Source organism: Xyrauchen texanus, chromosome 16, assembly GCF_025860055.1.
Source record: "Xyrauchen texanus isolate HMW12.3.18 chromosome 16, RBS_HiC_50CHRs, whole genome shotgun sequence".
NCBI lineage: Eukaryota > Metazoa > Chordata > Actinopteri > Cypriniformes > Catostomidae > Xyrauchen > Xyrauchen texanus.
The window spans coordinates 28,639,231-28,663,422 of record NC_068291.1 but is presented as its reverse complement, the minus strand read 5'-3'; the positions used below and the strand labels follow the sequence as shown (position 1 = coordinate 28,663,422).

The window sequence follows — 24,192 nt, the reverse complement described above, 5'->3', positions numbered from 1 at the left end:
ACATTTGCAAAAACTAAAACATTAATTCAAGTTTCTGATACACAGTATATTACAAACAAAAACCTTTAAAACCCACCTTTATTAGACATGAAAATGGCACTAGCGAAAACAGTAGATGGCCTAAAAACATTTTATGCTGTCAGTTAATGCATTAACCTTTCCAGCTTGAAAATACGAAAACTTAAAAAAAAAATAAAATAAAAAAAAACGAACCTGAAAATAATAGTCTTTGAGTCAGGGCTTGAATTGAGGGGGCATGCAGGGGAATGCTTGTTGAAAGAAATGGCAAAAACAATCCGCCTTTTAAAACCATCCCCCATTACCATCCCCTTTAAAGTGTCATGTAATACTTAGAACTCATCATGCAAGTAAAATATTTTAATTCCTTACATTTGATAAATAATATACTTTAAATACAGCGATTAGCTGATCAGAATTATATTTCAAAATATTTGGGGTTTCCAGATAACAATGTGTAAATATTATGCAAAATCAACATTTGCCCTTGAATTTCTGCTAAAACAATAAAACTCTTCCTAATTTATCTTTAATCTGTCTGAGACATTTGAATTGTAGATGTTTACTTATCAATGTAATGACACGCCTGCTCTTTTTTGAACCAGCACTAAAGAAAACATGCCCACCCCATATCTTCCCAAATTTTTCATCTTCTTGTGAGGAAACATGTGTTTCTAGAAGAAACACTATATTACATTCCTTACATTTAAGAAAATAAATAACCTTCCTTCTTTTTATGGGGTGCCCCAACCCATTCACATTCCACATGGAGAGAGACAATCTACTCATATTAACATTTTGACATATTAGAAAAAACAAAGATTGTGTGTCAAAAATAAAATTATAATGACCACATTCCGACATTAGTACAGTCAAACCCCAAACTTCCTCCCAACCCAAACAAACAGAAAAAAGAAAAACGTGCGCAGGGTTGGCCAACCGCCGTCCATCCCTCTAAATTCAAACAGTCCATGTAAGCCTACAAGAACCCCCATGACAACTTTCTTGTCGGATTGCTCAAGTCCATTGCTTCTATAAAAATGCTACGAGACAGAATTACACAACAGAATATAATCTATAAAACAAACTCTAGCCAATTGGAGGCATAAGCACAAAGAACGTGTAGATTCATCCACATAACTGTTCCGAAGGTATATTCCTCCACAAAACAAACTTCAGCCGCTAGGCGGAACCAGCACAAAAAGAAACAAGAGGTGCCCAGTTTCCTCTGAATATTCAGTGAGTCAGGCCCACTCGGCTGTTACGTGAGTGAAACGGATGACCTAATCACTCCAATATTTTGCATGAAAATGCAGATTCATCCACAAACTATTAAACAAAACAAACTCCAGCTGCTAGGCTGAACCAGCACCAAAAGAAACAAAGGCGGCGCTCAATTTCTTCGGAAGGTCAAGTGAATGTTCAGTGAGTCAGGTCCACTCGGCTGCATCGAGAGCATCACACAATGACTTACTCATTTCATTGACTTTATGAAGATCATTGTTGAATTAGCAAAGTCTGGGAACAGTCTGGGAACATGAAAATTATGTGGTTCTTCCAAGAAAGCCTTCCTTTACTCCTCGCTTAACACGAGATATTTATCGGATGATCTCAGAAATTTGCCCAGAATCGATCGTGGCCTGTCTCCCTCTGCGGATCTCCGAGCTGGAACTCTGTGAGCTCACTTGATTTCCAGTTTATGCCCTGTTATTTCGAGCAGACTTGGGAAGTGCTCATCTAGGAATTTCACCATATCTAGGCCTTCCTCATCCTCAGGAATTCCAACAATTTGGATGCTGTTCCACCGGTTACGATCCTCAAGGTCGTCCAACTTTTCCCAAGCATGCTCCAAGTCTATCTTGGTCACTAGTGGATTAGCAGCTAATTACCTCACAGATGACTCCAGATAATCGATCCGTTTCTAAAAATCCGACACTCTTGGTTGACCTCAGTGAATTTTGTTTCCTTGGCATTGATCGATCTATGTATTACAGCAAGATCCTCTAAGTTAGCAAGATCCTCTAAGCCCAAACTTACATTACTTGATCAGTTATTGTAGCGGTAAAGATGAATGCGTGTGACAGTGAGTGAGCGATCAAGAGAAAACTTTTTTCATGATCTTGATGTGGATTCTTTTCACAAAATGCACCATAAATACAATAATAGAAGGTAACAGGTGCATATTATGCCCATGTATAAGCATTAGCAACATGGATCTTTGTCACTGATGCAGAATGTAAACATTACAAATGACAGAATCTACTGCCCACAGTATATAAACTTTCAATCATCATCGAGTGGTTCTGAAATTTACTTGAACTGATCTTGTGTGGATTCTATTTATACAATGAGGCAGAAAGCATATTCTTAATATTCAGCTAAGATAAAATGACAGCTGCAGTGACATTTTTGTCTTTTCTCTAAAATAAACATAAATATACAAAAGAATGCTTGGAAAATAGCCAAACCATATATTGCCATAATTAATTTATTAACTACATGTTTCATCAGTCAATATGATATTTTTATGTTTTACGCAAAAGTTACAAGAATAATACAGCATGGTATGCGGAAGTCTCTGTAACTGTACACTATAAAAAAAGGAATTGTTAAGCAAAGTTAAAAAAATTAAAGGCAACATGATGCAGTAACATTTTGTCTTAATTGCCCTCAGCAAAATTGCTATGTTTAGTCAGATTGAATTTGTTTATTCACTAAATGCAAAATGTTCAGCCAATAAAGTCTTCTGCAGATTTTATGTTCAGTCAATTATCAATACAGGGACTTTAATTCCATCACCATTTCATTCTTAAAGATGGTTTATATCACTTTTATATCAAGTTAACTAAGGTCTTTAGCTCGGTCAATATGTAAAGTAAGGCGATTCATGCAATACTTTGGTACAGACACAGTTAGACTTTAACCCTTAACCCACAAACCTCAATAACAGCGACAAACCTAATTAAGTAAAAAGCTCTGAACATCACCACAAAAGCATTTAACAAGCAATGAAAAAACAAAACAAAACAATAACAGCATAAATAAAGTAAATAAACAGCAAAAATAACAAGCCTATAACACTAACCACATAATTTATTAATGTTGCAATGAATGCTGGAATTCGAAAATCAGCAACATATGGCAGAATACCGCTGGTCTAACGTGTTTTTATGCAGATGCACAGTAATCACATTTCGTAGTAGTATCTGTGATTCAAACAAGCCATATACTGGATAAAATGTAATTGCATTTTTTGTAACATTTACATTCACAAAACTATGGCGAAATATATTTGCATAAAAAATAAAAATAAAATAAAAAGGACTGCTAATTTAACTTGTTAATTTAGTGTGATTAATTATATAAACAAAATAACTTAAAAAAAATGAACACAATTATTCATGCCCCCAACCCAAACGTAAATTCTGTAGTAATGAATCTTCCTGCCATCGAAGCAATTGCTAACAATTTGCTAAGCCCTGCCTTAAAAGCATTTTTGACCAATCTTATTTTATTTTAAGGTCTGTATTAGTCCAGCTTAAACACACCTGTTGAAGATAATGGCCTATCATGACCACAGGGGGAAAAGTGTTGAGAGAGAGAGAGAGAGAGAGAGAGAGAGAGAGATAGTTCTGATTGGACCTTCTGTCTGACGCACTTAACAGATCAGCTTCAGATCATCTTACAGCTTTGTGTTACACTGGACAGAGCAAAACCATCTTGCCTGAGCCATTGCTGTGGCAACAGTGTCCCAGAGCAACCGGTCAATGGCACCAAATCTCCCCAATGTCCCATCTTGCAGGAAACCATCTGACTGTTTAACATGGCTTCAATTTCAGAATCCTGTCTGAAGTACACCACATAACTTCTGTAAACATTAACTGATATTGAGGATGTGCCTTTAAAACGCAACGCACTTTTGTTAAAGGTAAAGTGAGACATTTTTCAGTTTAAAATACTTTAGCTGAGCTTAACAACAACTATAAGTAAGTCATTGATCATTGATTCCCATTGCTATTTGTTTGAGCATCCCAACAAAGCAATAGCGATAATCTGATCCGGCACCGTTTATGTACTATTATGTGTAATAACGATTGTGAGCGCTGCACTGACCATTTTCCCTCGCTGCTGAGCCGAGCGGGTCTCTCTTAAGGTGAAAACATTTCCGCACACTGAAATCTCTCTCCACACACCAGGTTTTGAGTCCTCAGTGAAACCGAGGCGAGGATGCATCACTAATACACCATTAGTTGTCAGACCATCCATCTGTCCATCCAACGTCTTCCACTTTGCTGCCTTCTCCTGGGATTGAAAAATATGTTACTGTAACTATATTTGAATGATTTTAAATACAAATGATTCAATACAACAATTAACACTTAAAACGTAAATACTTTTTCCATCTTGATTCCATCAAGACCTCTTTCAGGCTTTCAGTGAATGTTAACTTCACTATTTTAGGTAAATAACTCAATACGAATCTAAATCTATCCTGATTTTAGATCTTATTAGTAATTTGGACATTTTGGTTCCAACAAGCAATTAATTTACCACTGTCTTGATTTCAGAAGTCACACTTTCTGCACAGCAGTTTAATTCCCTCTCTCTTACCCCTAGAAAGATGTTCTTTGAGGAGTCGAATCCAGCAGCATAGATGCGAGCGGTGTAAGGGGGTGATCGCTGGCACATGATCCGGCATGCAAAGCGAGAGATGGTGCTTTGAACCGACTGAGTGTCTGAGTTACTCTGACTGCCGGGAACCGTGTCGGTCACCACAAAATCTATAGGACTCTCAGTTGAGCGGCCAATCTGAGGTGAAAAGAGTGAATAAACAGAACATATCAAGGAAAATGTATGGGAGGTGACCTGTTTGAACCACTGTACACAATTACAGAAACACTGTACATCTTCTACCATAACTGCAGTGGATGATGTTGATACCTCTCTGCCTAGTGACATTATTTCAGGGTTAATTTAGGCTGATACTTTGATTAGTTTGATAAATTTAAGCCTTTGAACACTGTCCAGGAAAGCATTATCAAACCAGGATAGCAATAAAGGACTGAAGGAAACCACAGTCCATTCAGCAGGGAGTCAGTACCTGAAACATGTCTGAATTGCTGTCTTGAGTGTACTCCACCACTACTGTCTGTGCTCGGGATAGAGTGTAGGATATACTGTGCTGATCCTTGTTGCTTATGGCCTAGGGAGACAAGGGAAGAAAGAGACAGCAAAAGAGAAGAAGAGAGAGATGTGGGGGAAGAAGATAGAGGGGTTTTGTTTTGTTGTAAAATAACAATAAGAGCTAAATTAAATGTTAATGTCATAATGTCATACACATCCTAAAGACCCAAATGTACTTCATAAGAAATCAAAGAACGAACAGCTATGATGTCATTTAGAACAAAATCTGGCCAAAAAGAAGGCGTTTTCAAAAACATTTTGGTGGTTCATAATAGCCCATCTGTGCCAACTTTTAGGAAATACTTCTAAACAGCTGCTAAACACCTTAATGCTATTGGTCCACGTCATCGGTAGGTGTGACCTAGAGCTCGACCTACCTTGAGGCCGCCAGCTGATTATGTTGATGTTGTTTAGTCAGTCAAGTTCAGTCAACATGAACACACCGGTGTGCAGTTATTAGCAAGCTGGTGAAAATGTACCTACATCTGTATGGCTGTTCGTTAAGATATTTTCCAAGACTGTGTCATGCAATATTAAAAAAAAATTCAATTAGTCTACAAAAGGAATCAAATCTATTCAAATAATCTCAAGTGACCATTCTGGTTGGCAGAGGCAGGCTAAATACATACAAATTGTTCTGTTGTGATTTCATGTGCTACGTTTCATAACGTTATTTGTCCCACCATGTCTGATATTAAAATCAGTATGACACACTTTGCAAATTGTGTGGCCATTGTCGATATAGGTTAAAGAGATATTAAATTAAATTCTTCCATCCAGCTGTTGTTATATTTATATGTATATTTATTTTTATTCGCCGGAGCACCACCCAAGTCTTCTCCCATCTACCAGTGATGCTTGATCCAAGATGCTTGATTGAAGATTGTGTGATTAGGATGCGTTTCATTCAAGATCTGGCAACTGTACAACCTTGGAATAATATATTGATGTGATTATTCATATAATGAGGTTTTGGCCATACAAATTTCAGGAGTTTCCCAGGAGAAATAACAAAATGGGAGGGGTGCGGGAGATGGGTGTGAAATACGGGAGACTCCCGAGAAAAACAGGAGTGTTGACAGGTATGTCTGCAGTGAAAGCCATTTACACATCTGCCCAAAGTAAGATATGTACGTGAAATATATATCATAATTCTTTTGTCCATTTTCTGCTCATTTAAACTTCTATACACTCATCTTTGCAATAGTTTCAGTGTCATCATAAATTATAATGACAGTGTAACCGACGCATATTATGGCCACGTATAGTGTGTTAGCGTCATACATTTAAACAAGACAAATTCAAAATTTTCTGCTGCATTTATATTACTTTAAATCATGATAGAGTGGTTAAAACCACTTCCTTTACTGACCTTATGTGAGTGAGGGATGAAGTCATTGATAACACATTTGTAAGGTTTTACTGAGCATTCCCGTATTTAAATGTACTTCTAAATGCCTCCCACAAAGATGTGGTGGATGTCTGAATGTTCGCAAACAGTATACGATAATGTGCTCGGCTGTTTATAACTTCTTTTTACAGCTGAACTAAGAACTTCTCTGGAAGTATATTGGGCCTTTAGAATTCAGTTATAACATTAGTAGATAAAGAATATAAAACAGAGTCTATTTGACAATGAAACAGACTCAGGGCTGTGTGTGCATATGTACTTGACTATATTTTGGAGACAAAAGCAAACTGAATCTGACAAAAGTTCCCTTTTGGGACATTTGGGGATGTCGTCAATAGGAAAATTGATTCATATCCTGTTTTTCTAAATTCTTAGGGTTATTCTATAATTATTATAATTCAGCTTTATATAAACATCAGAATCTATATACAGTCCAAATCTTCATTTAGATAGCTAAGTAAATATGTTTTTATATATATATATGTGTATGCATGTGTGTGTGTGTGTGTGTGTGTGTGTGTGTGTGTGTGTGTGTGTGTGTGTGTGAGAGAGAGTGAGTGAGTGAGGGCGGGAGAGCCACAGAGGGGCCATTCATGAGCTCAACAGTATCCAGATGTGTGAGTGGACCACACCCCATTTCATTCCAGCTCAAACCCACCTAGTTCTCAGATTTAAAACTAGCCCAAGACCAAATTATACTTTAAGTGCTGATTCTCTTTAAGGTCCTGTGAAGTCCCTAGGTGGAGAGGGTGTGTGTACCTTGGCAGCCTGTGGGGTGCAGGCTACGTGTACGGTGCTGGGTTTGACCCCATTGGATTTGGGCCTCTTACAGAGTGCAAACCGGCTCTTCCTTCTGCCACGGTCCCCATTGTGTAGAGAGCCATTATACCTGCAGGGAGAAAAATTAAACTGAAAACGCCTGCACACAACCCTTCCCCCATCATGAAATCTGCCACAAGCAACAGGTGGAGAACACAACAGGCAGACACATTAACAAAAGCATTAGAAGAGCACAAACAAACAAAAACACAAAACCATACTCATCTGTCAGTAAGCTGAACAGTAGACATTTACTCCAATGCTTTTCTAAGGAAACAGTCACACAATCCAAAATATATAGAACATTATCTGGAAGCAAAGACAAATCGCAAATATTCTACACAAAAGCCTGGAAGCATGGTTGACTCCAGGATATTTATGACCTCCTGAACAGTCCTATTTATGCAGAGATTTTATGCATTGATTCTTTTGGTTATTTCCTCCCAAACTTTTTGTGTTTTGGCTGCAGGTATAACTGAATTTGCTATTCAAAAATGTTAACTAAAATATTAACTTTCTCCTCTGTCCAATTCGGTTTTCTTTTTTTGTTGTCCCTATTTTCCATGTTATGTTGTCTGTCAAAATATATAATCTAATATTAGCCAGCTAAAAACTATCTGGGTTGACGTAGATTGCATCCATGGTAACAGTAGAATTTTAGTAAGATAAACCTTGACTCACTGTAGTAAATCCCTTAACAGTTTCCCTTACCCAAGTCAAATGTCTAAGGGATAATGTGACATTAATACCCTCAAGTCATTCCCGCTTTAAGTGTCATACTCAAACTTAAGGTGCATAATGCAATGGGGCATTGGGCTATGCTGTGTCATTCAACACTGAATGATGAATTTAAAGATGCACTCTTTATAAAATATATATTTGGGAGAGACGGTATACTGAAACTGTCAAAAACCCACATGGCAACAGTCTTAACAGGGGTGATAGCACAGTCTGAATAGTCAATTGTGTGAAGATGGTTATTGTCAATTGAAAGAGGGTAACCATGGTAAATTGTAGGGTTGGGTAAAAATATAGTTTTTCTGATGCATCGTAATCGTCGTTGAACAATCTCGGTATCAATGACAGAAATCTCTATGTGGCAACACGAATGCAAGTAAATCACTCGCACGTGCAACCAAATCTCACGCTATGTGACAAAAAAAATTCAGATTTCCCTCACCAGTGATTGAATAGTATAGTGGAGAAGACGTTATTAGCACAGAGGTCCTTTCACTGCGTGTTGAGAGTAAAGGTTTGGTTTAACTCGTTATGTGTGTCCAAAGACGAGATCCACAGATTCATATGTCATTCAATAAATAATACCCTTTCTTTGAAACGCCAAAAAAATAAACATTTAATTCTAATTAATTCATGGATGCACTAAAGTAACCACGCACATCTTCTCTTGTTAAATGCACTCACTGGCTGATGCCGCAAGTCTTAAAGAGACAGTACCGATTAAGCACGTGTTCTATATATCAATGTAAATAGTATCAAATATGCAAGTAAACATTATAAATTTAACAAAAATATACATGCAACATAAATTATATGGCAAGACATTAAATTATGGAGTAGATGGGATTTGAACATTTTTTAAAAGCTTAAATGTGACAAATTTGATGAAAAACTAAAGGGTTGACTAGAAGGTTCCTTTATAATAAATAATAGTAGCAGAGAGAGTATTTATTTTATATGTAAGCAAATTAGACATTGTAACAGAAATGTCTCGAATCAGGAAATCTGTATGTATGGCTGAAACAATTAGTAAACCGTTGTCAACAATACAAAATTGTCGACAAAAATGTTCATTGTCGAAATCACATAAAACTGTAATGATGACTCGAGAGAGCAGCACTGCAGCTCGAGCCTGACTGAGGAGAGGAAGAATTACACAGATCACAGTCCAGATGCACTCTAAACTTTCTAAACAGCCTCATCTTATGTAGATCGCGAAGTACAAGGGAATTACACAAAAATAACAAATAAGTAAATACAGAAGCACTCTCGTTGTGGAATAAGCGGAGCCGGAGCTTTTTAAAGGAAACACCCCTTTGTTACATCTTAAATGCAGTTATATTTAATGCGTTATAGCTTTATTAAAGTTCAAATAATACAGAAGCAGGTCATGTAATTAACTACAAACTCCGAAACTGGCATTTCTCTGTGCAGTCAGCACCTCTTCTATGAGTTGCGCGAATGTCCCGATCTCAGGGTGAGAGATTGAAACTGCACCGAGCTGATGCGCACTCTGTTGCAGCTAGATTAGAACATGATGGCTCGTGACTTATTGAATCATAAAATATGTCACTGTGCATTTCTTATCGTGAAGAAAATTGGCAATATGCAGCTTTATTAATAATAGTTTGTTTTTTGTGAGTTAAAGATGGATTGAAGTGAACAGAAAGGTGAGAGAGGAAGTCTTCTCCCCATTATGCACAGCAACAAAATACATTTATGATTTGTTTTTGTTTTGGCTTGTTTTCCAATAAAAACAACTGAATTAAACTTAATAAAAAGTATTTTTCCCCTTTAATTCAGTGAATGTCATATAGAGATATTTTGAAAAGATGATTTTGTCCTCTTTATTGTTAGTAAGCACGTTTAATACAACCTTTTAAGTCAGGGCACAAGCTGAATAATCGTTTAAGCGCTAATGATTAATCGTTGCAATAATCGCAGAAAAGTCAAATAATCATTCTAATAATCATTAGATTAGTCGATTATCAAAATAATCATGAGTTGCAGCCCTAATCAGTACCCAGCCCTAGTAAACAGTGCTTGGACATGGTGTTACTAAGGTCATGTGGCATGTCCTGTTGAAGAGATTATGATAGTGAATGGGTAACTATTAAGAGCGAGTTTAATTTATTAATTTGGAGTGGTGGTGGTGGTGTAGTGGTCTAAACCACATAACTGGTAAACTGATAATCAGAAGGTCGCTGGTTCGATCCCCACAGCCACCACCATTGTGTCCTTGAGCAAGGCACTCAACTTCCAACCACACTAAGGGGCCATTCACAAAGAACACATTTGCACATCTCACTGCGCTGTTTTTAATAGTTTTTCTCTGTAAACCTGCCAGCCGGACATCTTTGTTGTTTTTTGACATATATGATCTTGTTGTTTTTTCCAGATCTCACATATGAGTACCACGTTTATTAAACAGTGTCGAGTTAAAACGACAAACTTATAAATGTGTCTTGAGACACCTATACTCATTTGATTCATTTGTTGTGCTGCAAGCTTTTTTTAATGCAAGAACACATTATGTCGGAATGGTCTGAGTTCTCTCTCAGTCACCCACCCAATTTCTAAGTCTGTAATGTGTCCTTCACATGCACAAGATTTAAACGACATCACATTATTTTGTCTGTTTGGTGTCATGTTGAGTGGATCTTGGCTGTTAATACACAGTTATGGAAATTAAGTTTTTGATTGATTTAACATGAGCTTGCAGAGGACATATATATATATAAAAAAAAAACATTGGTTGACGTCATTGGCTGCATTCCCAACATATTTTGGCAAACCCACATTATCACAATTAACTCTGTAAACAGGCCAAACAATCTGACTGTTTGTGCTTGTTTCTTTTGAGGCAGGCCTCACCAAATCTATGCTCTGACCTTGAAATATGATTCAGTCTTCCATGAAGTTTAGAAATGTGCAATAAAGACAACTGGGTTTTTCCCCCAAGGATCTATGTTCAGCTTGGGTAAGTCTGACAAAGCTGTAAGTCACTTACACTGAGACTTTCCACAATTATTTCAAGGACGAATTTATAGGGAAGTACAGAAATGAGGCATGACAAAGTTGAAGAACAGTGAGTCAGCTTGCAGAGAGTATTTCATGGAGACGTGCATAAAGATGCAATCACACACACACACACACACAGGAATCTGGTTGGGTATTTCCTGCACTGTGACTTTTTTCCAAGTTCATCTATGACTCTAGTATTTCAGAATAAACTCTGGGAACAAGGGATTAAGGGAGGGAACATCCCTTTAAAGGCAGAGATGAAGAAAATCTTTTATTTTCTGTTATACAGTAACTATAATATTTTGACAGAAATGTTATAGTTTTAAATAATATATTACACATTTCTCTATCTATGACCCAACTCAGTAAAGTGCACTACTCTACAGCCAGAATATAATAACTAGTCTTATAGAAATAAGGTGCTGACTTGTACATGCGTTTGTGTATGGACTATGGATATGTGCGTATGTGTGTGTATAAAAGTGGGTGTGTATATGTAGACAATATAAGTACTTGTGAGTGTGTGTATATATATATATGTGTGTGTGTGTGTGTGTGTGTGTGTGTGTGTGTGTAGAGGTCGACCGATATTGGGGTTTTTTCAGGCCGATGCCGATCTTTTGAAATCCGGGTCCGATTACTGCTGCCGATATATTTTGGCCGATATTTGGCCAATATGTGCTTGTTTTTAATCTCTTATTTGAACCTTTTATTTGAAAGTATGAATGTAACACAAATAATTACTTAAGATAGACACAATTTCTCAACAAATACATTTATTGAACACTTGACCAATCCGCACTTCTAAAATAAAAATGTATAATGTAAAAACATATTGTATAAATAATGTATAACAAATATATTAAATAAACAAAGCAGGTGTTACGAACTCCTCCGAGACACGAAGGAACAAAGATAAACAATTACACAAAGATAAACATTATATAGGCACAGTAATTTAATTTCAGGAAGGTCTACTAACATTACTGTTCAGGTGTGGTCTAAAAAGAAATCTAATAAAGTAATCAATTGTAAAATAACACTGCATAGATTATCATAGATAGATTAATGCTTATTAATGCAGAAGTTATTCATTCAAGAGCTGTAAGTGATTTTCTCTTTGCCTTTTGTTGTTTGATTCGCAGTAATGGCTCAATCGTCAGCATGTTTATTAGACTGCTTCTCCTTTATAAGACCGAGTCTAATAGGCTCCTGATGCGCCATATTTTCTCCCAACTATTTCCATAATTATGTCCATTTAAGACATAAACTGTGTTTAAGTGAATCTCCAAGCCGGTCGTTTTGACATTATTTTTGACATATAGTTGATCGTTTAGACGCGCACATGAAACCCAAAGTAGCCTATACTTTGCTTGTCTCGTTGCTGTCTGTATCGGAGTGCGCGCCGCCTTGGGAACGGTATCTCTTGCGCTCTTTTTATTATTAAACGCGTCCCGCAATTTAGCAACAGTAGCTAGACTGCATTTTACAACAATCACCGATCGTGCTGATTTTGACGTTAAGTTTGAGTTTTAGGGAGAAATGTCAGTGCACCGCTGTGAAAGGAAGGAAGTTGTGCAAAACAGAATGCGGCTTATGTATAAATATTCTTTTTATAATCTTTGGAAGGCGAAATCTAAAATAAAATCAGACTAATATCACAGATCTAAAGTGTAACCATAGTATCTTAAAGCAAAATTTCTGTGTCAAATTCCAACGGTTCTAAGATGCTAACATTATGCAAATGATACAAATTATGCGTATAAACAATATACAATATACAGCTGAAGTCAGAAGTTTGCATTCACTTGGGTTGAAGTCATTAAAACTAATTTAACCACTCCACAGATTTTATATTAGCAAAGTATAGTTTTGGCAAGTCGTTTAGGACATCTACTTTGTGCAAGACATAAGTAATATTTCCAACAATTGTTTACAGACAGATTGTTTCACTTTTTATTGACTAATTCACAATTCCAGTGACCACAATGTCAGAAGTTTACATTAAGTTAACTGTGCCTTTAAGCAGCTTAAAAATTCAAGAAAATTATGTCAAGCCTTTAGACAATTAGCTTCTGATACTGACTTGGAGGTGTACCTGTGGATGTATTTTAAGCCCTACATTCAAACAGTGCCTCAAACAGTTGCTTAACATCATGGGAAAAGCTAAGAAAATCAGCCAGGACCTCAGAAAAAAATTGTGGACCTCCAAAAGTCTGGTTCATCCTTGGAAGCAATTTCCAAATGCCTGAAGGTACCACGTTCATCTGTACAAACAATAGTATGCAAGTATAAACACCATAGGACCACACAGCCATCATATCGCTCAGGAAGAAGACGCATTCTGCCTCCTACAGATGAACTTAGTTTGGTGCGAAAAGTGCAAATCAATCCTACATCAACAGCAAAGGACCTTATGAAAATGCTGGGGGAAACCGGTAGACAAGTATCTATATCCACAGTTAAACAGTCCTATATCGACATAACCTGAAAGGCTGCTCAGCAAGGAAGAAGCCACTGCTCATAAACCACCATAAAAAAAGCTAGACTACAGTTTGCAAATGCACATGGGGACAAAGATCTTACTTTTTGGAGAAAAAAGTAAGATCTATCAAAATAGATGGCATCATGAGGAAGGAAAAGTATGTGGCTATATTGAAGCATCATCTCAAGACATCAGCCAGGAAGTTAAAGCTCGGTCACAAATGGGTCTTCCAAATGGAATATGACCCCAAGCATACCTACAAAGTTGTGGCAAAATGACTTAAGGACAACAAAGTCAAGGTATTGGAGTGGCCATAACAAAGCCCCGACCTCAATCCGACAGAAAATTGGTGGGCAGAACTGAAAAAACATGTGCAAGCAAGGAGGCCTACAAACCTCAGATACACCAGTTCTGTCTGGAGGAATGGGCCAAAATTCCAGCAACTTATTGTGAGAAGCTTTTGGAGGCTACCCAAAAAATTTGACCCAATTTTAACAATTTAGAGGCAATGCTACCAAATACTTCCAAAGTGTATATAAATTCTGACCCATTGGGAATGTGATGAAAGAAATAAAATCTGAAATAAATAATACTTTGATATTTCACATTCTTAATATAAAGTAGTGATCCTAACTGACCTACAGTTTTCTATGATTAAATGTCAGGAATTGTAAATCTGTGGAGTGGTTAAAAAATGTATTAGCTTTAATGACTGTGTAAGCAAGTGTAAGTGTATGAAAAATGTCAGACTTCAACTGTATTGTATTAAGATATCATTATTATTTATGAAATAGATGGAGTTTGTGCATTTTTAAATAGCTAAAATGTCACCAAAATAATGAAAATCGAATGATGAAATACAATTAATAATTTCATAATGTACCAAATTACTATTAATATTTATTTAATATGTCAGCAAAATAGACTTTATAAATTAAATATACACATATGAATCAATATCGTATCGAAAGCTTGTGAATCGGAATCGAAAAATATGTATCATTACCCAGCCCAAGACAAACCCCACCTTTTTGGAGACAATTGGGGGTGTCCTTATTTGAAAAACTATTTATAAAAAATATTATATTATTATTATTATTATAATGCTACAAATTTCTTTTAATTAGGTTAAATTATATTTATTTTTAAGACAAACAATGCAAGTCTATGGAATTTAGCATAGCCTAGTGAGCACGTGTGTTTGTGTTGTGTGGTCAGATGTAGGTCATAAGTTCAAGAGGTTCTACAGCAGAGTTGTAAGCACAGTATGCAAAATAAAAAATAAATAAACAGCCCAGTTATGTAACACAAATAACATTCAATAAAATAAATCTTTGTGTCTACACCAATGAAAAACAGAGCTAAACATCTACACCATGTAGCCATAAAGCTCTTGTAGCACTGCTGAGTAAGTGGAATTAGTAACACAACACTGAGATCATCTGTAACCCAACACATGATATAATGGAGGTGAGCACTACACACTTCAGACAGAATGAAAATCTAATCCAATCCATGACCCCTGAGAACATCTAATCAAAGAAGTTAATACAAAATTCAGCCAGTCATGTGATGACTGCATGAGAGATATTGGTATAGAAAAGGCTAGGAGCCAGAAAATCACATAGCACAGGCTGTTGTGCAAACCAAAGTCAATGAAGTGCATTATGTGCTATTTGTGGGAGGGGGGGATAGAGTCAGGGGTCTGACCGTGGCCTGATGCTGGCTAATTTTCCAACACTGTTAAAACCCCACTGTGTTTTCCAACTAAGGGCTCCATTGTTCCCAATGCACATGCATCACTCAGTGCACACCAAAGTTCCATGTTTTCAAGTTTGATTACATTTTATAATTAAAAAAGTAATCAAATTATTTCATAGAATTTTAATCAAATGAAAACAGAACAATTACTTTTCAACAAACCATTGTATTTCTTTTTTATTAAATGAAGAGTGTCTATACTGATCCTCACAGTGCAATCCAAAACCTAAAATTAAGAGTTTTTTGTTTATTATTGTTATTAATTATATTGTATATATATATATATATATATATATATATATATATATATATATATATATTGTTGCACAGAGGAGCATCAAAGTGTTAATGATAGTGATGAAACTCTTGCTTGAGATACTGCTTAAATATAATGTAACATTATTTATATATTATTATTATTATCATCATTAATACTACTACTACTACTACTACTACTACATTGAATGAATTACATTTTACTATACAGAAGTAATATATTTCTGTCGCATTGTTTCAATTTCACGCATCTAGTTAAATGGAGCTTTTATTCTGGCAGAAAACTTTGTTTTTGAGGGCTTCACTTCTCACTTCCAGAAAAGCAGTTTGCTATATGGGCTAATGTGCTTATTAAACAGCAAAAAGCTATGATTTAATTGTAAAAAATATATAGTCTGCATGTGCTATGTGCTTCACAGAGAAGTGATATGCTCTTTGTCATTAACACACACACACATACAGAGAGAGAGAGTGCACGTTATGTTAATCAGCCTGTTATGTTTAATCTCACTAGGACATTTCCCAATTTTAATTTGATTGATTGTGAATTTATACATCGATTTTATCCCAAATATGTCAAATTCCATGACATTCTGCATTTTATAATTAGTTCTGTTTTTATGACTGAATTCCATTATTCCCTAAGCATTATCAGCATTTTGATTAACGTCCTATAAACTTTAATGGAATTTTGATTACTGCTCTAGCTTTTGTATTATTTTAGTTTACTCTTCAAACTTGGCATTGCAATACTGCAAGTAATGTTGGTTCTTGTATTATTCATTTCTTGTAATGCTACTCATTCAAGGCACTTTGGACTTGACTGAACCCTTCTATGTGTCTGCTAAATGATTAAATGTATATGTAGAAACTATTAACTCTGGCATAACAGATGTTGTTTCCAGGAGATCCAAGGTCAAAGTTCAAAAGCGTTCTTACCCGAGTACAAGGAGTTCTCCATATTTGATTGGCACTTTGGTTGAAGACGTGGAGATGTTTTCCTGGTCGGGGGAAAACATGGATGCTGTGTATGTGTGGGGGAGGGGGTCCTTTCCACTCCCAATGTGAACGCAACACAACCACACACTCTCAGCTCTCAGCTCTGTCTCTTCTTCATCACCATTATCATCCTCATCATCACTGCAACTATACGAAACCAAGAAAGAGAAAACAAAAGAATTTATTACTAAAACCTGTTAAAAGTTACTTTTCCTCATAAGCAGAAAACTGTAAATAGCTATTTTCTAGCAAGCACTTTTTGATGTTGGTGTTCTGTTCATGTTGGTCGTAAAACACAACATAAATTTGAAATGTAATTTAACTAAACTGGAAGATGGTGAATGCTTCAGTATATATATATATATAAAACTACCCTTCTAAAATTCACACACTAAATGGACAAGTACATAGTAGGAGTGTAAATTGCAAGTTGCATCACAATACGATTCTCTAATGTTTTATCTATCACAAATGGATCTACAAAATGCCCAGAGAGTGTAAAATATTCAAAAGATTCTCAAGACAATTAGAAAATAATACAATAGAATATATTCTGATATATTTTTATGTTTTATTTGTCAAAAATCAAAGAGATGATGCAATAAAAATACACAGATGAGCCAAAACATTGACCCCTCACAGTTGAAGCAAATAATGTTGATCATCTCCTAACAAGGCCACATGTCAAGGTCTGGGTAAATTATAGTAAGCTAAAAATCAGTTCTTGTAGTCAACACAAGTCAAGTAATTTTTATTTGTATAACACTTTTCACAACACACATCATATACTTGTATGAACTGTAAGATTAATGACTAATGTATTTGAAGTTCAGCCTGGATTAACAGCAAAAATACACATAGATGCACTGTCATTTGATAGTTGGCCAATGAAGACTTTCGTTGGCAAATAATTGAAAGTTTATTTATTCCATTTTAAGAGTGTCCATTTTTTTTTCTCCAGTTTTTCTCCCCAATTTGGAATACCCAATTCCCAATGCACTCTAAGTCCTCGTGGTGGTGTAGTAATTTGCCTCAATCCGGGTGGCGGAGGACGAATCCCAGTTGCCTCTGCGTCTGAGACCGTCAACCCGCGCATCTCATCACATGGCTTGTTGAGTATGTTACCACTGAGAAATACCGCACGTGGAGGCTTCACACCATCCACCGCGGTATCCATGCACAACTCACCACACGCCCCACTGAGAGTGAACCACAATATATCGACCACGAGGAGGTTACCCCATGTGACTCGACCTTCCCTAGCAAACAGATCAATTTGGTTGCTTAGGAGACCTGGCTGGAGTCACTCAGCACACCCTAGAATTTGAACTTGCGAACTCCAGGGGTGGTAGTCAGCATTTTTACTCGCTGAGCTACCCAGGCTTCTCAAGATTGTCCATCATTAGACCAAACTGAGGCAGGCAGAGATCAGTGAGGTGCATCGCAGTTCAACCAGCAGGTCATTTCGGAGAGGTCTATCCCAAGTCCAAGGTTCAGTCAGTGGCATATTAAGTATCCCATGTTTTATGGTCAGAGTTGGCATCAGTTCATCCCCTAAAGTCCATCATAATAGACTGATGTAATGTCTGGCTGGTACCGGCTGCGTTTAGTCACCATAACTCAGAGACACATAGCAGTGGAGTCCGACAAAAAGCAGGAACGTAGGTGGATCTGGCAGGCTCTGGTAACCTCGGGATATGAATCCCAAGGCTGAAACAGTGAAACAAACAGAATAATATTAGCATAGATGCCATTCAATATTTTACAGAGTTATAGAGCATGATAAATGTGTCTGGTTCCAGCAGACCTACCTAAAGCAGCCTAATTTTTAGTTAATGGATATATTAGGTGTATGCCTGGCTAAATAGATGAGTCTTTAGTCTAGAATTAAACTGAGTGAGTGTGTCTGCGTCCCAAACAGTGTTAGGGAGACTTTTCCATAGTTTAGGAGTCAAAAAGGAAAACGATCTACCACCTTTTGTGCGATAATAATGCATGTGATGAAATATAGCACGGTAGAAGGTTACTTAAGTACTCCAGAGCTAGACCATTCAAAGCTTTGTCAATTAACAAAATTTCAAAATTAATAACAAATTTAACAGGTAGCCAATGTAACGATGATAAAATGGGGCAAATATGATCATATATCTTGGTTCTATTTAGCACTCTGGCTGCTGCATTTTGAACCAATTGCAGTTTATTTATTGATCATGCTGGACATCCTCAAAGTAATGCATTACAGTAATTTAGTCTTGAGGTCATGAACGTATAAATATTTTTTCAGAACCAGCAACTTACTTTTGTTTGATTTGACAATTCCTCGTTTACAGAGACAAAGTGGTAACGGTCTGCTAAATAGGACCTAAACCAAGTCCACAAATGCCAAATAATTCTCAAGCCTATTGAAGAGAATGTCGTAATCTATGGTGTCGAAGGCAGTACTAAGATCTTAAAGAGAAATGCAGCCGCGATCAGATGATAAGAGCAAGTAATTTGTAATTCTGATAAATGTAGTCTCTGTTCTGTGATGGGGCCAAAATCCTGACTGAAATTGTTCATATATATATACTATTTCTCTGTAGAAATGAACATATTTGTGAGGACACAACCTTTTCTAGTATTTTTGACATAAATTGGAGATTTGAAATTGGTCTATAATTAGCCAATTTTCCAGGATCATGCAGTGGCTTCTTAATAAGCGGTTTGATAACTGCCATTTTAAAGTTTCTTGGGACATGTCCTAAGGATAGCGAGGAGTTAATAATATTAAGAATATGTTCTGAGATTACAGGGAATATCTATTTTAAGAGCTTAGTTGGTATTGGATCTAACATATTGTTGCTTTTAATGTTTCAATAAGTTTTGTTAGCTCTTTATGACCCATGACAGCGAAGGATTGAAGTTGCTCGAGAGGAAAATTATGAAATACTGACGATTGCATAATTCCAATTTTATTTCTGATTAGAATTAATTATTTAAATTGAATTCTAAGTCATTACTATTGTGCTGTGACTAAATATCTGGTTCAGTTGAGACTTTATTCCTAACCAATTTAGCCACAGTACTGAATAAACATCTAGGATTGTTGTGGTTATTTTTTTGTTTGACCTGGGTTAGGTGATGACCTGGTATCTTTTAGTGCCTGTCTGTAGCTACAGACACTATCCTTCCATGCACCGTGAAATACCTCTAATTTTGTATTATTCCACTTGCGCTCCATTTTCCGAGCATGATTGTGATCATTTTACCATGGTGCTGGGCTTTTTTCTATAATTGATTGTCTTTAATCAAAGGGTGGCAACACTATCAAGAGTGCTAGAGAAGACTGCATTTATATTTCTATATATTACTTCAAGTTATTCTAGACTTTTTGGCATACTGAGTATATGAGATAAATTTGGAATAATATTAGTGAAGCTATCTTTAGTGGTTGAAAGAATAGTTCTACCTGAACGATAGCATGAAGCAGCAGAATTTCTATAGTATCAACTCCATATGACAGAATTAAATCTAGCGTATGATTATGGCGATGAGTTGGTCCTGTCACATTTTGTCTGACTCCAAGAGAGTTTAGAATATCGATAAATGCTAATCCAATGTGTAATTTTCATTATCTATGTGAATGCTGAAGTCACCAATGGTGACATCCTATGGTGTCACATTAAGCATTATTAGTTCAAAAGACTTCAAAAAGATTATTTGTTCAACTTATATATTGTCCCCTGAGTAACACCAAAACTTCACTGTAAATTGCAGCAACACTACCTCCTCGACCCTCAGGTGAGGCTCATGTTTATAACAATAACCTGGGGGAGTAGATTCATTTAAACTAATATATTCATCTGGTTCAAGCCAGGTTTCTGTCAAACACAGCACATCCAAACTATGATCTGTAATAATTTATTTTACAATTAGTGCTTTGGTTGAAAGAAACCTAATGTTTAATTGCCCAACCTTTATGCAATATTTGTCTTCTTTTTTTGTTATTTTCAAGTTTCAAGAGGTTTGTGCTTGGTAGTTTGGGGAAAAGAGCTTGTCTCTATGTGATATCTAGGTTATACAGTTTCTATGTGTTGTTGTTTATGTGTCATCTCAAGGCAGCTAGCAGATGTTTGGATAAGCCAGTTTGTCTGCTTCCTGACCTGGGCCCCAGTTAGTCAAATACTATCACTATTAAGTCTATGAGCCAAATTACTTGAGAGTAGAGCTTCTGTGGAGGGATGGAGTCTGTCTCTCTTTAGCAGGTCAGGTCTTCCCCAAAAACTCTTCCAATTGTCTATAAATCCTATGCTATTCTCCGGACACCACACATCCAGCCATTCGGTGACACTAATCTACTATAAACCACATCACCACATTGAGCAGGGAGGAGGTCAGAGCATATTACAGTGTCTGATGTAATTTTTGCAAAAATGTGCAAAAACGTTTGTCACACACCTATTTTACATTATCTTTAGTAATCTTTGACTGGGGAAGCCAGACATCATTAGTGCCGACATGAATAACATGAATTTAGAAAATCTACGTTTAGCAATAACCAGCACTTGTAAACTTGATCTGATCTCATGCTACGTTCACACCGGATGCGAATAGCGCGTCAAATTCGCGCCTACCGCGTCTAGTTATACGCTTGACCACTTTGAATCCATTCGCGCGTCAAGAGCGAAATTGACGCGCGTAAAAAACAAAAGTTTGAAGCGAAATTTACGCGCGTGACGCGCGTCGGAGGCAAAATCCGATGACGGTCATCTTTTTACAAGATGGCTGATGTTGATCGAGCATTCGTGGAGAGAGTCACCGCTCTGTATTTGCTCTGGAGAGCAGAACAGCGGCGTATGGGTCGTCGTACGTATACGTCGCCGTACTTGGGTCCACCAGCGAGGGGCGCGGGACATGCTGGAGAGGAGCCACTGCCAGGTCTGGGTCGGGTTGCGGCCAACAACTCCTCCAGAGAGGCACTCCGGGTGAGGGATGTCTTCATGGCACACTTCTCGGCGGAGGGAGCAGTACCATGGCGGAGGGAGCAGTACCAGTAGCGTTTGAAGTCCTCCTCATGACTTCCCCACAACGGCTCTTTTAAGAGCCACCCACAAACCTATAAAGAGCTAAACTATCTAAAAATAGTCCATTATTATTATATTTTGTATTTTTTTTCCCAGGTTGTCAGCCCCAGTTCCAGGATGTCAGGTCCACAACATGCACATTTATTAAGTTGAGACTTTTTAAAAATGTCAGGTTTTCCATGGTAGTATATCAGGTTAAATTATTTATTTATTTTTGTTTTGATGATAAATGGAGCCAGCCTCCAAAAGTAATTAACCTGTCCTGTGTTTTTTTCCTTATTCAACACTGTCCAGACACTAATGTTGGTTGTCTTTACATTACAATAATAATGAAAGTTTACGTCACTTTACCTCCTGAGAGACAGCAGGCAGCTAGGCTCCTGATTGGTTAACGCGGCGTTCAGAAAAAGTTCAGATTTTTCAACTCGGGCGGCAGACGCGAATTCGCGTCAAACGCGTGAATGCACAAAATGCACCATTCGCGCGTAACGCGCCAGACGCTCAATTCGCGCCATTCGCGCGAACTTGACGCACGAATGAGGCGTATTCGCGTCTACCGCGCCGCGCTCTACACCTCATTCGCGCCGCAGGAATTTTTACGCGCGTAACGCGTCTTTGCATTGACTTAACATTGAAATCACTCGCGCCTGACGCGCTATTCGCGTCCGGTGTGAACGCAGCATCAGATGCTCCGTCATCGGAAATGCATTTAACAATAGTGGCTGGAGTATCTATTTCCACATTCCTTACAATAGAATCACCTAATAACAAGGCTCTTTCAACATGATTCTCAGTGGGTGCATCACTGAGTGAGGAGAATATATTGGAAACCCTAACAGGAACGGGAGAGTGGTGTCACTTTGCTGAGCATGCAAATGTCTTGCTGTGGGGGCTCTAGAGCCGGAACCAAAGTGTGTGTGTTGCTAGCTGTTCTACCCACATCTGAAGCAGTATTTACCGGCTTCTCTTTCCCACTGACCTCCACTAGCATTCAGATGTGCGTTTCTAACTCATTAACCTTCTCTGTCAGCCTGACTAATTCCTTATAATTATCACATGTAAACCCCTCACTGCTGATGGAAGAAGCTATAGTAAACATGTGACATGCAATGCTTGAAGCAATAATATGAGCTGATGCCATGACTTACCGCACTTGTTTGTTGTTGTTATGGTTATTCTTGAGTGACGAGGGTTTGGGAACGATTTGAATTCCTCACGCAATTGTTTGCTGTTGTTGTGTCAGTTCCTAATCAGTAGATGTTTGAGATTGATGCAATAATCCATGTAAAACACAGAAAAAACAAATGCACGCAGTCGAAATGCGTGATGTAGATAAGTGAAAAAAGAAATAAAGAAAACGGGTGCCCCCTGAAATATACACGCAGTTGAAAAAGTAGAAAAGCAAGGGAAAAAACTAAGCATGTGGTAAAATAAAATGAGTGTAGAGGAATAAGCAATGCTAAGCAGGCTAGTAAGCTACAAATACACAGACTTGTGCAGCGAGCCGACAGCGACCGGAAGAGAAAACAGGAAGTTACAGCCAAAAAAATAAATAAAAAATGGCTCACCCTTTGGAACAGCCTTCTTAATGTGTTGAATGCAGGAGAAATGGGCAGGAGTAAAGACCTGAGGGAATCACACATACACACAGCTCCTCTAATGAATGAGCACTTACTCAGCCCTTGAAGCATACAGAGTGACAGAGTTATTGGCAATTCTAAGCATTCATAAATGCTGTTATTTGGATGAATGTTTTTTGTTTGTTTGTTTGTTTTTTTTGTAAGAATTACACGTGTATGAATATTAAGTTGCACATTTTCTAGAGTAATTACAGTAGTTATTCTGACTCGTTGCACAGTGAGCAGGAAGAGGATAAAGAGGCTGCTAACAGGTATAAAAATGAATTAAATAACAAATAAACACGTGATGTAACATGAGACTGTTTAAGCCATCATGAACACTTTCAGCTTCACTCTCTTTAACATGAGTGCTATTGGTGCCAATCAAACATGTGCACTCTGCAGGTGCTCTCACATCAGTCACTCATCTCAGTGCTATTCTGTGAGGATCCCGATTTAAATCAGATCAATGGTGGTCACAATTCCACTAATAAAATTTTTTCTCACTGGAGCAGTTTTAATGGATATATTTTTCTTATTTTTGAAAGTATCTCCTCTGTGTGTCATGCTCTCATGGTTTTTGGTCGCCAGTATGTCACAATGACCTTTTGATATTGATAAAAGTATGATTAATAACAGTTTTCAATACAAATAAATGTTAGCAATTCACAATTGATGTAATTTTAATGTAATTTTACTGTGTGGGGCATAAACATATAACTGCAGCATATAACTTGCAAACATGTTGCAAAGGACACTTAAAGAAAAACATTTTAATCTCATTAGTTCTGTTCC

General features: G+C 37.2%; 1 protein-coding gene across 1 annotated transcript in view; it reads right to left on the bottom strand.

Moving 5' to 3' along the window:
- LOC127657216 (E3 ubiquitin-protein ligase pellino homolog 1-like) overlaps positions 1–24,192 on the bottom strand; it is a 57,914-nt gene that overhangs the window by 8,971 nt on the left and 24,751 nt on the right. Inside the window, 5 exon segments of the mRNA XM_052145915.1 lie at positions 4,132–4,320; positions 4,630–4,827; positions 5,120–5,221; positions 7,373–7,502; positions 16,656–16,862. Of these exon segments, the coding sequence (XP_052001875.1) occupies positions 4,132–4,320; positions 4,630–4,827; positions 5,120–5,221; positions 7,373–7,502; positions 16,656–16,735 (699 nt within the window). The 5' untranslated portion in view covers positions 16,736–16,862.